Source organism: Kockiozyma suomiensis (genome assembly GCF_038497685.1).
Source record: "Kockiozyma suomiensis strain NRRL Y-17356 unplaced genomic scaffold V2V93scaffold_9, whole genome shotgun sequence".
Classification (NCBI taxonomy): Eukaryota; Fungi; Ascomycota; class Lipomycetes; order Lipomycetales; family Lipomycetaceae; genus Kockiozyma; species Kockiozyma suomiensis.
Window position 1 is genome coordinate 21023 of NW_027117672.1, and position 15210 is coordinate 36232.

At 42.7% G+C, this 15210-nt stretch overlaps 6 protein-coding genes across 6 annotated transcripts; 4 read left to right on the forward strand and 2 right to left on the reverse strand.

The window, feature by feature from the left end:
- The first annotated feature begins 1443 nt into the window (after positions 1 to 1443).
- V2V93DRAFT_371388 (dehydroquinase class II) lies at positions 1444 to 2270 on the forward strand. Its single transcript, XM_066910496.1, has one exon. The coding sequence runs from the start codon at positions 1693 to 1695 to the stop codon at positions 2137 to 2139; it is 447 nt and encodes a 148-aa protein (XP_066764841.1). The 5' UTR covers positions 1444 to 1692; the 3' UTR covers positions 2140 to 2270.
- Positions 1973 to 3937, reverse strand: V2V93DRAFT_371389 (quinate permease; the record flags this gene model as incomplete). Its single annotated transcript, XM_066910497.1, has 2 exons — positions 1973 to 2973; positions 3032 to 3937. Coding segments are annotated over 2 exons (1614 nt in total), but the record flags the coding sequence as incomplete, so codon positions are not given.
- A 4831-nt stretch (positions 3938 to 8768) lies between these two features.
- Positions 8769 to 9647, forward strand: V2V93DRAFT_359535 (shikimate; the record flags this gene model as incomplete). The annotated part of the gene is made up of 1 exon (XM_066908096.1): positions 8769 to 9647. The coding sequence occupies one exon, from the start codon at positions 8769 to 8771 to the stop codon at positions 9645 to 9647; it is 879 nt and encodes a 292-aa protein (XP_066764843.1).
- Positions 9648 to 9909: 262 nt separating this feature from the next.
- Positions 9910 to 11434, forward strand: V2V93DRAFT_371395 (uncharacterized protein). The gene is made up of 2 exons (XM_066910498.1): positions 9910 to 10507; positions 10579 to 11434. Exons 1-2 carry the CDS (start codon positions 10227 to 10229, stop codon positions 11150 to 11152), a joined length of 855 nt encoding a protein of 284 aa, XP_066764844.1. The 5' UTR covers positions 9910 to 10226; the 3' UTR covers positions 11153 to 11434.
- Positions 11435 to 11584: 150 nt separating this feature from the next.
- On the forward strand, positions 11585 to 13844 carry V2V93DRAFT_371397 (uncharacterized protein). Its single transcript, XM_066910499.1, has 2 exons — positions 11585 to 13584; positions 13654 to 13844. The coding sequence occupies exons 1-2, from the start codon at positions 11717 to 11719 to the stop codon at positions 13742 to 13744; spliced, it is 1959 nt and encodes a 652-aa protein (XP_066764845.1). The 5' UTR covers positions 11585 to 11716; the 3' UTR covers positions 13745 to 13844.
- Positions 13733 to 14995, reverse strand: V2V93DRAFT_371398 (quinate utilization oxidoreductase). The gene has a single exon (XM_066910500.1). It carries the CDS (start codon positions 14927 to 14929, stop codon positions 13874 to 13876), a length of 1056 nt encoding a protein of 351 aa, XP_066764846.1. The 5' UTR covers positions 14930 to 14995; the 3' UTR covers positions 13733 to 13873.
- Positions 14996 to 15210: the final 215 nt, after the last annotated feature.

The following is a 15210-nucleotide window of genomic DNA, read 5'->3' on the forward strand; positions in this document are numbered from 1 at the left end:
TGCTGCGCGCAGCCTTGTCGAGCACGCCATGTTCGGTTTCCTGCTGGTTCTGAGGTTTGAGATACAATGCTGTTCTGCTATGTATGCTGACTGGGAACAGCATTTTCTTGATAATCTTGCTTCTGCGAGGTGCTGTATGCATAACCACGAAAATAGCAATAATTGATATACTCTGCGACACCACGTACATGTAGCCCTGTCTCAGGGCTCTATGCTTCCATCTCTAGCGCTGGCCGGCCAAACCTTACTTTTGCGTAAATTGCACGGTACCGCTCGCGTCACTTATCGGTGCATAGCTAAGTGCCTTACTGACGGGGACTGATGACAGGCGGCCGATAATTCATCCCTCCTTATGTTTGTATCAAAGAGCCGAAGGCACAATTCTCTAGGCATGCCATGAACTGGCATCAATTGCATCACCGTATATTTGCAGCCTACTCTAAATATGTGTTGGTATTTAATAAAGATAAATTCAGACAACTTGTCTACATGCTTCTAACTCCTGCAGTGACCACCTGTATGTTCGAGCATTATTCCTACATCCTAGCGAGTTTTGAAGACACTAAATCATACCTTCCGTATGCAAACCTTTCATAAATTAGCAAGAATCTTGCCAAATAATTAAAGAATATAAAGCGCAGCACTTGGGTGCACTCTTCAATAAGCGAAAGCCGAAGCTAATTCATCTTGTCAATACCCTACTCTTGTTGCTTGAAATAGCAACGACGCATCAGCGGATGGAATTTCCCATTCATACTTACCTCTATTTCTGCTTGAAATCTCAGGAAATCTCAGAAAACTAAATATTATGATTGACGTTAATTTCTCGTGACCATACTCTAATATCTCAAATTAAGCTGCAGATGGACCATGGAGAACAGACGGGCTTCATGTCTTCAGTTCTACAGAGTGAATGCATTTGGTTAGTTTCCATATAGCTTATTAGATTACCATGAATAAGTGCTTGGAGCAATTGGCAATTTACCTAGATGCTAGGAACAGCCGCCCCGAACTTCTTGTGTTTGTTTGTTTGCAGTCTTAGCTCTAAATATCAATTTGGAACTATATCGTCTCTCTTGCGTCGTACCTTGGGCGGATTTTATATAGAATGACTGCTCTATTTGCTATCCACAACTTTATATCTGCCGTTTTGTATTTACAATGGATGAATTATAAGTAGTTTCTGATTGGCAGATCGATTGCAAGCCTGAATATTAGCTACCACGAACTTTTACGGCCATATAGTACTCTGATTTACTTCACGCCTTTTCAAATCGCAGCATTCCTATATCCAAATGCACTAGCAGTTTCTAAAAGTATACAATGAATGATATCCTGATAATATTATGTAGTAGTAGAAGCCATTTGTGCCGAACTGTATGCTAGGGTTTAGTAGGGTTTAGTTCTCTTTCTGTAAAAAAGTATCAGTTGTCATTAATAAGACAGACAGGCTCGCGCGGAGTCTCGTCCGCGTTATCAAGTCTAAAGAAGCGGTTTAGTGCGGGGTAGACAGTTGGAATAAGGTCAGGGCACGGATCAACGGTCCAAGATATAAAAAGAAGATCCGGGGGCGGAAAAGTTAATCAAGAGCTAGTTGCGTCACAATACGGCTTGCGTTCTATTGGATATACACGATATACCTACTTATCTAATTTAAGGAGTTAAAACCAATTCACTCGAGCCTCTAAAGAAATGGTCAACTCAGTCCTTGTTATCAATGGCCCGAACCTCAATCTGCTCGGCCTTCGCGAGCCCCAGCTCTACGGCGCCACAACGCTCAGCCAGCTCGAGTCAGGTCTTCGTGAGCGAGCGGCCACTCTCGGTATAAAATTTGACACGTTCCAATCTAATTGTGAAGGCGCAATCATTGATCGAATCCATCAGGCTCGAGGAGAGTTTGATGTCATTGTCATCAATGCCGGAGGTCTGACCCATACTAGTGTTGCTCTTCGGGATGCGTTTTCAGGAGTCGCTATTCCGTTCATTGAGTTACATGTCACCAACACACACGCACGCGAAGAATTTCGACATAAAAGTTTTCTTAGCGAGAAGGCAGTTGCTGTGATTATGGGATTCGGTGTTCATGGCTATTACTACGCGCTCGATCATGCTGCTAATAATGTGAATTCAAAGAAATAAGTGTATGCTGAGCATCGCAATAAAATTGAATACATTCCATAAAGATAAAATAAATCAAAACTAGGTCGATATGGACGAAACTGCAGGAAACAGCATAGAACGAATATCAAATGCATTTAATTCTTTTCATATCTCTTTCTTTAGATCCTCAACGAAATCCTGTCCACTCTTGTGCTCTGCGACATCCACGACCTCACGACGAGTCTCTTCGTCCATGGCTTGCAACTTCAACATGACTTCTCTGTGGGCCTTTCTAGGTGGTAAACCTTTGGCAAAAAGTAAATCCATTTGTTCAAGCGGTACACCTTTGGTTTCTGGCACCAAGAAAAAGACGTAGAAAATAGATATGATCTGGAACGTTGCAAAAAAGAAAAACACACCGTAGCTCATTTTATCAAACATTTGGGGAGTAAATCTCGCAATAATAAATGTCCAGAACCAATTGTTGGCGGCCGCAAACGCCTGGCCAAGACTGCGCATATTTTGATCGAATATTTCACTGCAGATACACCATGGCGTTCCACTCCAGGAAGCCGTGTAAAAAACTGTCCAAATGTACAGAAACGCCATTGCCGCTCTTCCACCAGCTGATTCTGAGCTGTTTGCAGTCACGACAGGATGAGCTACGGCAATATAGCCCCCTACGATCCATAAACCGATTGAGCCACCGATTGCACCGATGAGAAGTAAGTTTCTTCTGCCAATATAGTCAATAAGCCAAAGAATCCAGATTATAGTCGTGACTGTCTTGACCACGCCAAAGATACCGGTTGAAAAGAGACTGGCGTTGGTTCCCTGGATTCCCATACTTTTGAAGACGGTGGGAGAGTAGTACTGTAGAAATAGTTAGTATATTCTCAGATGGAACAACAGATGATTTTGAGTAACATACATTGATAGCGTTGATACCAGTTCCATTTTGCCACACAAACAGACTGGCACCGAGAAACAGTCGCCATTGAACAGATTTATTCTTTTTGACCTCCACGAATGGGGCGTTAAACCCAAGACCAATAGTTTGAGCCTGAAGGTCGATAGCCTGATCAATAAGGGCAATCTCTTCACGGATATACGAGTGGTCGACAGGAAGATTTCGTAAACGACCTAGAATAGCAATTCCTTTTTCACGTTTGCCGTTCGCAATCAGCCATCTGGGACTCTCGTCGGTAAAGAAGATTCCTGTTATCAGAATACCCGCAGGGATAAGTTGAATGCCAAAGGGAATCATCCACTGCTTCCGTGACTCTGCCATAGTCTCGGAAATAGCATAATTAATCCAAAATCCAACCAGCGCACCAATCTGCCAACCCACTTCCCACATTCCTACTAGTCGGCCACGAATAGCAGGTGGAGAAAGTTCTGAGACATAGATTGGAATAAGATTGGATATTCCACCAATTCCCATACCGGCAATGACGCGACCGGCGTAGAGTGGTCCCAGACCGCGCTCACTATTCATTGCCAGCATAACTCCAGCCCCAAGAATAAATAAAGTGCCAAAGACAATTAGACCACGCCGACGACCAAGATAGTGGCCGCCGAGATAAGCAAATATGGCGCCGAAAAAGGCACCTGCCTGATACAGAGATACAATATTTGCCTTTATAAGATTAACTTCAGTAGAAGACTTGGTATTAAAACCAAACTCATTGCTAAAGGAGTCAAGAGCGAGAGTGCCACCAATAAAAGCAGAGTCATAACCAATAGTTGCCGTACCCGCGGAGGCAATAGCAGCAAAGAGATAGGTTCGAAAATTGTAGACCTCTTTAGGAGTTGGTCTGTCCTCCTCCATTTTTGGAAGTAGACGAATCATCATTTTTATCAAGTTGGTAGATAATACACGATCAAAAGCTTTGCAAGGGGTGAGTATATATTTTAGCTGGCAGAGGTGAAGCTTGTCGAGGGGCGACGGGTATTAAAAGGGGACAGACTCAGTGGTTCTTCAATTGTTCATCGCTAGCCTAGTCTCTAGGCAAATAAACTACGCAACTAGAAAATTAGCATACTGCAGGGATCTGGTGACAGTTTTGCGCAAAAGGATTCCTCCGAGAAAATAAACTTATGGCCAAGGTGTAGATTACTTGCGGTGGATGCGGGGAAAGGTTCAGACCTTCAGACCCAAGACCCAAGACCCAAGACTTCCCCGCACGCAAAGCGATCTATCTGGCCAGATACCTGGCCTTCGCTTAGTGTTGGTGGAGCATAATTGCAGATACTGTTGCGTGGCTTATGCGGACGAAAAAAAGGCAGTGGATAATATTTTCGACCCTCCTCTCACATGAATGAGGCTTGGTTGGTCTCAGCAGGATTATAGATAGCAATAGGCAATTGCTTTGTTGAGTCCCCGGTGTAGAAAGAAGCCGTAATTCTCACTTAGCCCTGGTCGTAATGTTTAGGACACTCTGCTTAGCCTGGTGTGTTTCAAGGGTACTTTCGTAGGGCTTGCTCGCGGGGATGGTAGTCCGCTGATTGCGGGGAACCTCCTAGTCTCATTTAGGTCCTGCACTAGCTTCTTTAAAGGTGTACCTATTGTTTGTACTGCAACATGTCGACGGGTCTCCAATCGAGCAAACCCATGACAACGGCATTCTGGTACTAATAAATATTTCTAGGCATTAAAAAAGGTTTCAGTGGTGCTATAAATTACTGTAGCAGGTACATATTTCCATGAGCACGGACCCCAAAATATCAAGTATGTACGTTTCTATCATAGCTATAGCGACGAGATGCTTTCATAAAAGTGGTATAGACTGAACGCTTTCAGAGAGCGGTTCGAGAATTTCGCTAGAAGTAGATATTAACCCTAGAATAAAGTGGCGAACGGTCTTTTTTCATTTGCTACGGTATTAAAGCTATATTTGTCACGCTACTACTACTAAACAAGCGGATGTGGTTGGTATCTTGTGTCGTAAGTATCTAGTCGAGAGCAATTTATTTTTTTCTGCATAAAGAAAATCTGTCACTACTCGAGAAGACAGATTGCAGTATTACAATTCAAATTTTGACATCTGCACTGTTCGCAAAGTAAAAAAAAAATAGTATGTCCGACAGAGATATCAGACATAATGGCGATAATTACGCACAGAATAATATATCAACACAATCACAATGATTAGCGCAATCAATGTTAAGCACAATAGAGCTAGTAGATAAGTGATAAATGTTTTTGTTGAAACAGCAATAACAAACTCTGATGAGATTATGCATAGTCAAACTGCTTGTCAGAAAACAGCAACTCTATTTTGTTTTCGCAGAGATCCAGTAATAAATGCTTTCTGTGTGAAGTATGAATAACACAAATGAGGAATGACTATCTGTGTGCTGATAATCACATCCCTTTTGACTACCAGTCGTAGATAGCTGTGTTATTTCTCTTTGCTTCGGGGTCTGTGAGTTCAACATTCATTTGGGCTGCTGATATCATTCGGTTGAAGCATCTGACATATGATACCCTGCTCTTTGAAGAAATAGCAATTTTCAAATTCTACAAGATGCTCTCACTATAGTAATATCAGAAGAATGAAGGAAAAAATTCTATTCTCGTTTAGTAACGGTTGTAAACTCTTGCAGTGATCAGTTCGGCAAGAAAAAATCCCAGGATTCTTGAATCCGCATTTATTGTCAAGACAGGCATATTCGTTTCAGAAGTGAAGTTAGCTGATATTTTAAGTCCTAAATAACTCATGATTCAAGTTTTCAGGTTGGGTACGAGCAGTAGAACGAAATCAGTGTGGTTTCTCGCGCTGACGATATATAGCCTATGTTCAGAACGCGTAAAAGTTGCGGAGCTTGACTCAGTCGCCATTTGCTTCATAGAGAATCTTTTGATTGCTTATTGACTCCAGCAGATTGAGGTGCTATTTGATGATACTGTCTAGCTGAGTTCTATTATCGTTCACCGTAATACTATTAGGTACGCCTGCTCTGCAGATATACCTATATTCAGTGCAGTCTTTTTTAAACTCTTCTGTCGCTGACACGCGAGATATAAAAAAATTCGTCTTCTGTCTCATAACTAATATCTTGGAAACTTGACATGGAAATTCTCTTGAGATGGTCGTGCTGTTGTATGTGGTTATACAAAATAGAGAAATCAAATTGATGAATGGACTGGCATTGCCGTCTGCTATATCCATTTCTATGCAATATGGATTCCAACAAATATGCGATTATATATGGAATACTGATAAAGTATTCTTTTTTTTTTTTGGAGATTAACCTATAGCATATCAAGCGTGCTTTTTTGAATAGCGCCTGTATTTGTAGTCTAGTAAAGGCGGTTAAACAAACAAGGGCCTCGCGGGGACAGAAATTCGCCATCAAAACTCTAAAGGACTTGCCTATCCGCTATTTTCCTACTCAAATATTTACTCATCTCACTTTTTTAATTTTATTGGTTGATTTGTTCTTATTTCAATTAAATATTTGCGAACAAGATAAAAAAATCCAACGGAAGCTGCCGTTCAACCCTCTGCTAGCAACGGTGCAGATGAATAAAGAGTGCTAGGCAATCAGCAGGTTTCGCTTTCTCAGGATACGCTCAGCGCTGGCTTCAAGTGAATACAAAGTAATGACAAAAGGAGTAGGTGCACATGGATTACAACTTGATAAATATACTTCCCATTTGGCTCTGAATTATGTTACATGGTATAAAATATCGTCGAGCTAGCAGCTGTTCACTTTTGTAAACGCTACGCTATTGATTCTTGATTTCGATCTGACGCAGTTCTTAATATTACCGTTTCAGATGTCAGATATTTGCAAATTTATGCGGATATATTTTCAAATGCAAAATACAGAGATCGAAAAGAAGCTGGAGCCAGTCCCTGATACCGATACCTCAAAGGTAAAACAGTAATACTATTTATATCAGCCGATATATTTTGTGTTGGATAAAAATGATTCTGAGCTACGCACTTTTTTCAGCATTGAAGACAGATTAATTATGCAAGAAAAAAAACTACCAGCAAGGGTGGGGAGATTCCAGAGACATAGATGGGAATAATACTAAAGATAACTTCGACTCGAGGTCGATAAAGAAAGAACCAACATGAAGAGGTTATACCACCCCTTGCCAGCATAACAGCAGCGCCAGCAAGAGGAAGAAATTCAAAAAATAGGGGACGAAAACGACGTCCAAGATAATGGCGACCGCGATAGACAGATGTCACAAAAAGGCTCTGGCCTGATACAGAGAAACAATTCTGTATTTTATAAGATTGGTGTCAGAGAAGTGTTAGCTATTTATACAAAGTTCATTGACAAATGAATCAAGAGTAAGACTGCTGTCAAAAATGCATAGTCAAAAAGCCAGCGCATGTGGCAGCTATCGCAGCAATTAGATAGGTTCGAAAGGGAAATCCTCCTTGATGGGTCATTCTGTCCTCTTCAATTTCTGAGAGTAAAGTAATCATCATCTACCAATTCAAAGAGCCAGCATGTAAGGTAGAGTCTTACACAGGAATATGACAATGATGGTGGTCTCATTTGGGAAATTGAAAGAACGAACCAAAACAAAATGAACGGTCATGAATATCGAGAAACGCGGCGCCACCAAATTCAACTTTCTCTTGGATGAGATGGTTGACCATCAATGGAGAGACCAACTCTCACTTAACATAGCAAAATATATTTTCAATTATCTTTATTTTTGTTCAGGTCTCAAGAGTCCCAGCTGCAAATTATTCATTCGTCTTTTGAATGTGACCAAATTGAATGAATATGACTAGAACTAGCTAATCTCGTTGTTTGAGTCTTTGACCAGAACCTAGTCACAAGATCATTTTAGCCCACTTGCAATGATATATTGCATGATCCTTCTGATCTTGTTCTTATGCCCCGCCGGCAGAGAATTGATTCTGTTGCTGCTTGTACTAGTCTCATTTAGATTTGAGTCTAATTTAAGGTTGAACTTTATGTGAGACTTACTATTTCGGCTCAGACGAGGTCGACACATCTCTCAAGTCAATCAAATACATAATTTTTTCTTCTTGTTATTGCATTCGTGCTTATCTGCTTTATTGTTTCACCTCATCTGGCCTAGTAAAAAAATACAGTCCTTCTCTCCCCGCAAATATGTGCTTCATACTTTGTGAGTGTGTTATGGTTTGAAACTTTGGAGAGGTGGTACCCTCACAATGGCGCTCTGGAAATAGCGAAATCGATTGGCAAAATACCACTGTCGTCTGAGTACTCGTAACTACTGTTTCAAAGAATATTTTGCTCTGGTGAATTCACATTCATTCTGTATACCATTTACACTCGCAGTTCTTCATCTGTTGTGTATGATGTTGCTCGGTACGGTTATAGTCCAACAGCAGTAGCAGCTTCATATTATGCGAAAGGTAAGCGAGAGCATACTAAATATAAGCCAAAGACTTCTAGAATCTAGCATTTCACATAACTAACTCTAGAGCAAAGTAAGCTCACGCTTTTTACTTAGCACGGCATTCAGTTAGTGATGGCGGTTAAACAAACAAGGATCTCGCGGAGATCAAGATCCGCTATCGAAACTTTAAATAGCTATACCTATCCGCTATTTTCGCCGTCGACCTTTGCATTTGACCATTAATCCCTTTTTATTATTTGTCCGTTTGGTGATTTTCTTGTTTTTATAGATAATCCAGGGAATGGGTTATGATACTTCTAGCCCTTCGGAAGCGGTTGCTGAATATGAGAAAGAGTTCCACATTTTTGGCAGTGGCATATCTTATAGCATCTCGCCCATAATTCATAATTCGGGCTTCCAGTACCATAATTTGCCGTATAGTTATGATATAAGAGAGTCTCCCAGTATTGACGATGTGGCTGATTTGATTTCTGCAAGCAATTTCGGGGGTGCAAGTGTGACAATGCCTCATAAACTCCACGCACACAAATTCTGTGATAAGCAGAGCGGGACAGCGATCGCCATAGGAGCAATAAATACATTGATAGTCAGTAACGAGAATGGCAAGCGACAAATACTGGGTGATAATACGGATTGGTCGGGTCTATATTCAATCTTACTATCCTATGCAGACAAACACGAGGAGCCAGAGATTGGTCTAGTTATTGGAGCCGGCGGAGCTTCGCGAGCTGCGCTATATTCTATGTATAGAGCCGGAGTCAAGCGAATCTACCTCGCCAATAGGACGCTTTCATCTGCCGAGAGTATCAAAGATAGTTTCAAGAATCTCTTTTCAATTGCAGTCGTGCCTACGGTAGCCGATCTCCCGGAAAGACCAGATGTGATCATCGGCACAGTTCCAGCTAACGCCACCACTGAAGATCAATTCTCTGGACTGTTTAAGACGAAAGGGTTATGTATTGATATGGCGTACATGCCACGTCAGACACCGCTGCTGACGATGGCGCAGAAGAATAAAGATTGGCAGACAGTCACAGGGCTGCAGGTATTGCTTGCCCAAGCATATGATCAGTACAGGCTTTGGACAGGATTAGAGCCGCCTCAGAAGGTGATGGCTGAGGCAGTCGCCGCGCATGAGTTGAAAATAGTAAGTAAGTGAGGATCAAAAGTTCTGACTTGTGGGTCTGGATCGTGTCGCTTTATGGATAGTCTAGTTCACTTCATTACCAAATATTTGTACAATTCATATTTGTATAAGTCAATCCTTATCAGCCATAGCTAGCCGTATTTGCGTAGTAGATCCAAGTATCAAAAACTTCTAATAGTTTTGCTAGGGTTTACTGGTAGGGTTTTGCCCACTACTAATAATTGAAGCTCATTTTTAATGAAGCAAATAATAGAGCTTGGCATTTCAGCCAATACTTATGAATTTTTCAATGAGTGTTGGTTTGCTCTGGTGTCTTAGAAAGTATTAAATGTCTGTAGATGCCAAATTCTAAATTGCTAAATGCTGATTCAGTTGGAATCTCTCCACTGAGCTAAATAATCAGGGAGATCATTCAGATTATTTAGATTATTCAGATCATTCAGCCCACAATCATATCTGATGCGTTATTATTTTCGCTTTTTATTTGCGTATTTTTTAAAAAAAAGATCATATTATCATCTGTTCATAGGTGATATTGTATAATGATATTCTCGGATGCGTACTTAACCCGGCAAAGCCAATCTCCATCGGATGTTTCATCTTCCGCAATCCAACCCCCGCTCTTCTCATTTTGACCAGATCGATAGATTTGATATAAAGTTACTGGTGCCCCACCAGCCTGTCTTGTCTTTTGGCCTTGCAGATATTTGGACATTAAGGGAACACAAGAATTGGAAAGGAAACATGCCGGATCTACACTCACTTCCCGCCGGCAGCAGGCCAGAGACAGCGATTCGCAACAATGGACCTGAGAATCTCGTCATTGAGCGATTGAAACTTCGGGAACTTGCAGAAGGGTGGCCATGCTACCGGTAAGTCTACAGAACGACGCATGATTTATTGTTATACAAACACGAACGGATTGCTAAATTGATGGTATCAGGGATGCCTGCGAATGGGAGAATTTCAAATCAATATTCCATCCGGATGCATACGTCTACACGACCTGGTCCGGACGTATTTTGGCTGACGATTTCATGGAGAGCTCAAAGATAGGTATGGATAAAGGTGCATTCATCATGCACCGCTGCCACGGTGTTACGACCGATATTACACCTGATGCGACGCGCGCGGTGACGAAGATGAAGGCGACCATCACACAGCGGTTCACTATTGATGGTTGCGAGGTCGATGCTGAGGCTGATTGCAGGTTCATTTTCTTCTTTGAGAAAGTAGGTGACAAATGGGGCGCGCGATTTGTGCGTCATTGGTATGAGAAGGATAAGATAATTCCAGTCAACCCAAATAAAGTCCCCAAAATCGACGAGGCAAAGTTGGAAGAGTATCCTCAGGGCTACAAGGGTCTGGCGTACTGCCAAGAGCTTACTATGGGCGTCTCTGTATCGAGAGATATGCCTGGTCATAGAAGAGATGCTGGAACCAAGTCCGGTGAGAAGCATGACCTGCTTTACCTCCAGGCAAAGGATTGGCTAGACGGAAAGGTGCTCGAATTTTGAAAGAAGCACACACAGCAAAACCAAAAGTCGATTTTGTTGCTTTTCCGCGACGCATTTAGAGACTATCATCATTGGCTTTCGCTTCTGGCTTCTCATGAGAATATTTAATTATAAGCAACTAGTTACTGAATTGTTTGAGGTTATATATTTCTTCTATCGTTTAGGGTTCTCTTATCCAGCGTGTAGCTTATATTTCAGGGATTATCAATCCGGAACGCTACTCAGACCATTGAACATAAGTGAATTATAGAAACATAAGAATACACCCATTTCCAGTACTCTTCTCAGACAATCCAATCCACCTTCCCCAAAAACAAAGAAAACCTGCATCAAAGGAAGTGGAGTAAGTCTTTTCCGCCCTCGCTGGGACCAATGCTCGCTAAGTTGATTTACCCTGCCGAAGTCGCATACCCCGCAGTTTTGTCAAGAGACTGGCTCTCGATGCCCTACCACTCTTCGCACGCGAAAAGGCAGAGAATTGTGCTCTAGGTAAAGAAATAGAGTACTAGCCGCGGCAGAATACAGCAAGAATCATTCGATTGAAGAACATATTGACTCAGCAAGATGGACGCGGCTGAGCGATCTCGTCGCCGGCACAAGAAGCGCAGCGTCGACGAACATGATGACCTCAATAGTGACCTTAGCAACGATAATAACCCATCCAGCAACAACAGCATCAATAGCAACAAAAGCAACAAAAGCAGCAAACTAGACGAGTCGAGTAGGCCTCGAGTGCGTATCACTCGAGCCTGCAACGAGTGTCGCCGACGAAAAGACCGCTGCGACGGCCAGCGACCTGCTTGCGAGTCCTGTCGTCAAATAGGCCACCCTTGTAGCTACAATCCGTCAAAGAAGAGAGGTCTGCGAACAGGCTACGTTCGTGCACTTGAGATATTGCTTGGCCTTGTTTTTGGCAGCGTCAATGGTACCGAGTCCTGGGTCGCTGGTATACTCGATGGTCAGCGCACTAGCGCGAGCTTCTGCCTCGCGCAGCAGCAGCCTGAGCATTCCGTCGAAACCATCATCGAAGTCTGGCGCAAGAGTAGCGTGCTTCACCGTGTTGAAACTCTGCTGACCGAACATGAAGATGATACAGAATCAAACATTTTTGACTGCTGCGTCACATTGGCACTTTCACGCAAGCTCGATGTAGTTGTTCCACCAAGCCCAATAGCTACGGATACAACTGACATTACTTCACCGACATCGTCGGTCAAGCAATCTCAATCACAGCTATTATCCTCATCTGCTTCATTATTATCGTCATCTTCACCGCCGCGGCGAAGGCCTCTTCCAAGCAATTGGTCGACTCTGCTCGACATCTACTTTAGCACTACACACTCATGGCTACCAATATCGCAAAAGCAAGATCTTTTACGGCCAGCTTACGTTTTTGCTAATAGTGTCACAGACTCTGACTCTGTATCTGACGGCGACCTTGCCTTTTTGATGGCGGCATTAACTTATGCGTCATGTCAAGCAGAACCTGCCGAGCCTGCTTCCAAGGTAGATTCTCTGCTCTCTTACACCCTCTCATTTTTTCCAGCCGAAAGTGAAAGATATGATATTGGGCATGCGCGAGCTTTACTTGTACTGGCCTTGTTGAGAATTTATCGCGGACAGCAGTCGGCGGCTTGGTTTGCTGTCGGTCGTGCAACCTACGTAATATCAGCTTCTCTGTACCCGTCGCTGTTTCACGAACCGTCAACTTTTAGCGAAAGTACGCGACGCACTATCCTGTGCTGTGTTGCTTTAGATACACTGGTAGCCAGCTGGGTTCGCGCGAGGCCGTATTTTCACTACGCGGATATTGCCGCAATTGGATTATTGACGACGAATGATATAGAAGAGTGGGAACCGTGGCGTCCGGCTTCAGATGGATTTGCAATGACTCAGGCGCCGGGTCGTGTGTTGAGCACCTTTAATAGCTTTATAGAGTTAATTGGTGTTTTGAATAGTCATTTGCGGCGAGATAAAAGTAAACCCTTCATTGATTGTGCGATTGAGGCAGGCGGAGGCGGGACGCCTCAGACTCTCAATTTGCAGGTTTTGAGATTGCTTAGTGTTTCTGAAAGTGAATTGCTGGTTAGTGATGAATTACGTGAATTATTTCATATTGTCAAGAAGCAAAAGAGTATTCCGCCAACGATGCGAATATACCGAGCGATGAATCCTCAGGTGGAAATCTATTTTAATTGTACGTATGATGAGATTGAGATCGACAAGCCGCTAGTGAGCAATGGATTCAATGAGGATATGATTATTGAGGATGCTCCTGCAGTCATGATAGCAGAACAATTGGGTCCATCACAAGAAACAAAGGAAGTAGAGGCACCGAATGTGCTGCTGGATACGTTGATGAGTTCTTTGAGTGGAGAGCTTAATGAGGACGGGCTATTTCAAAGTCTGGCAGAGTTAGATTCTAACGAATGGTATGTTCTTTTGTCTTTTTTATTTCAATTTTATCTAGCAGTGACTAAGCTTACTTGATGATTATTTAGGACTGTGAATCCGCCAGAGTTTATGAGACATCTTGGAGTCTTGAATGATTCTGCTACTGATTTAAGGGCATATTTTGATGATAAGTGTTAATTTGGGTATAAAATGATACAAAACAATAGAAGATTTGAGAGACAATTAGATTATGTAAATATAGTTCTTTTTATGTTCAATCAATTTTGAAGCTCTGATTGTATTACATTATATGGTAAATTCTGCGAGTTATAACTCATATGGCTCGAGGGTCTCCGTAGAATTATTATCCAAAGCAGTTCTAATTGCTTCGCAGACCATCAGAGCGGCTAATCCAGCTTGTGCCGTACAGTTCGGCTTTTCCTGTCCTCTAATAGCTTTAATGAAATGACGAACTTGCAGCTCAAAGGGAACGGCGTCTTGGACGGGGTATGTTTCCTTTTTGAATGGACTGAGCCAAGTCTTTACACCCTCATGTGACCATATTGACATATCGGGTACACTCAGCGCTGCTTCGGTACCGAATATTCGGTAGAAGTCAGCTCCGGTTTTTGGAATCGTTGGGTTTTCGCCTGTGCCGGACTCAAAATTGTATGGAGAAGGCACATTGTCTGCAATAACGAACGTGCCGACTACACCTGATTTGAAGCGGAAGGTAAGCGCAGCACCTTCTTCGGCGACAAATCCACGACGAGAGATAGCTTTCTCGGCATGCACGGTTAAGATGGGTCCCAATAGGTAGTGAAGGAGATCGACTTCGTGAATCATGTTAATCAAGATAACACCACCTGTACTGCTCTGCCGCCATTCTGTTGGCGGCTGAAAGTAGTCGTCAGGCTTGTAAAGTGTCCAGATACCATTGATGGCTATAATCGTGCCGATCTTGCCTGAATCAACAATCTTCTTTGCTGCCACCATGTACGGATTAAAACGGCGATGATGACCTACCAAAGCGGTCACGCCTGTCTTTCCCAAATGCTCCAATAGATTTTTGCCGCTTGGAATATCTGTACTGAACGGCTTCTCAATCAGGATGTTAATTCCAGCGTCCGACAACTCCGTTGCGACCGGCACATGAGTATGATTAGGAGTGCAAATAATTGCTGCGTCGGGCTTATCTGGCGATGCAACAAGATCGGCAATTGACTTGTAATGAGCAGTACTAAGTTCCGAGGCAAGTTTAGCACCACCGGGCATTGGGTCTACAATAGCGACGAGCTCGGCGTCGGGATCAGCAGCTACCGTGCGAGCATGACGTGGGCCGATTAGACCGGCGCCAATCACTGCAAATTTCACTTTGGACATGGTTATCAGACACGATAAGGGACAGAAATTAAGGAAGTGGTAGAAGTAGACAATATGGCCTCCATCTATATCTATATATAATAGTTATAGCAACGTTGTTGACTACTTCCCCTTTCAGAAAGCAGACATAGATTAGAACTTTAATGGTCCAATCTTTTTGCGTGGGTCTTGCGAAAACTTTACTTCATTATGCGGGGGGATGATGAATCCGCCGGCGGACAAGTCTATTCTTTGAACAATGGTGAGCCGGACGACTGTTACTTGTGACTTGATGTTTATTC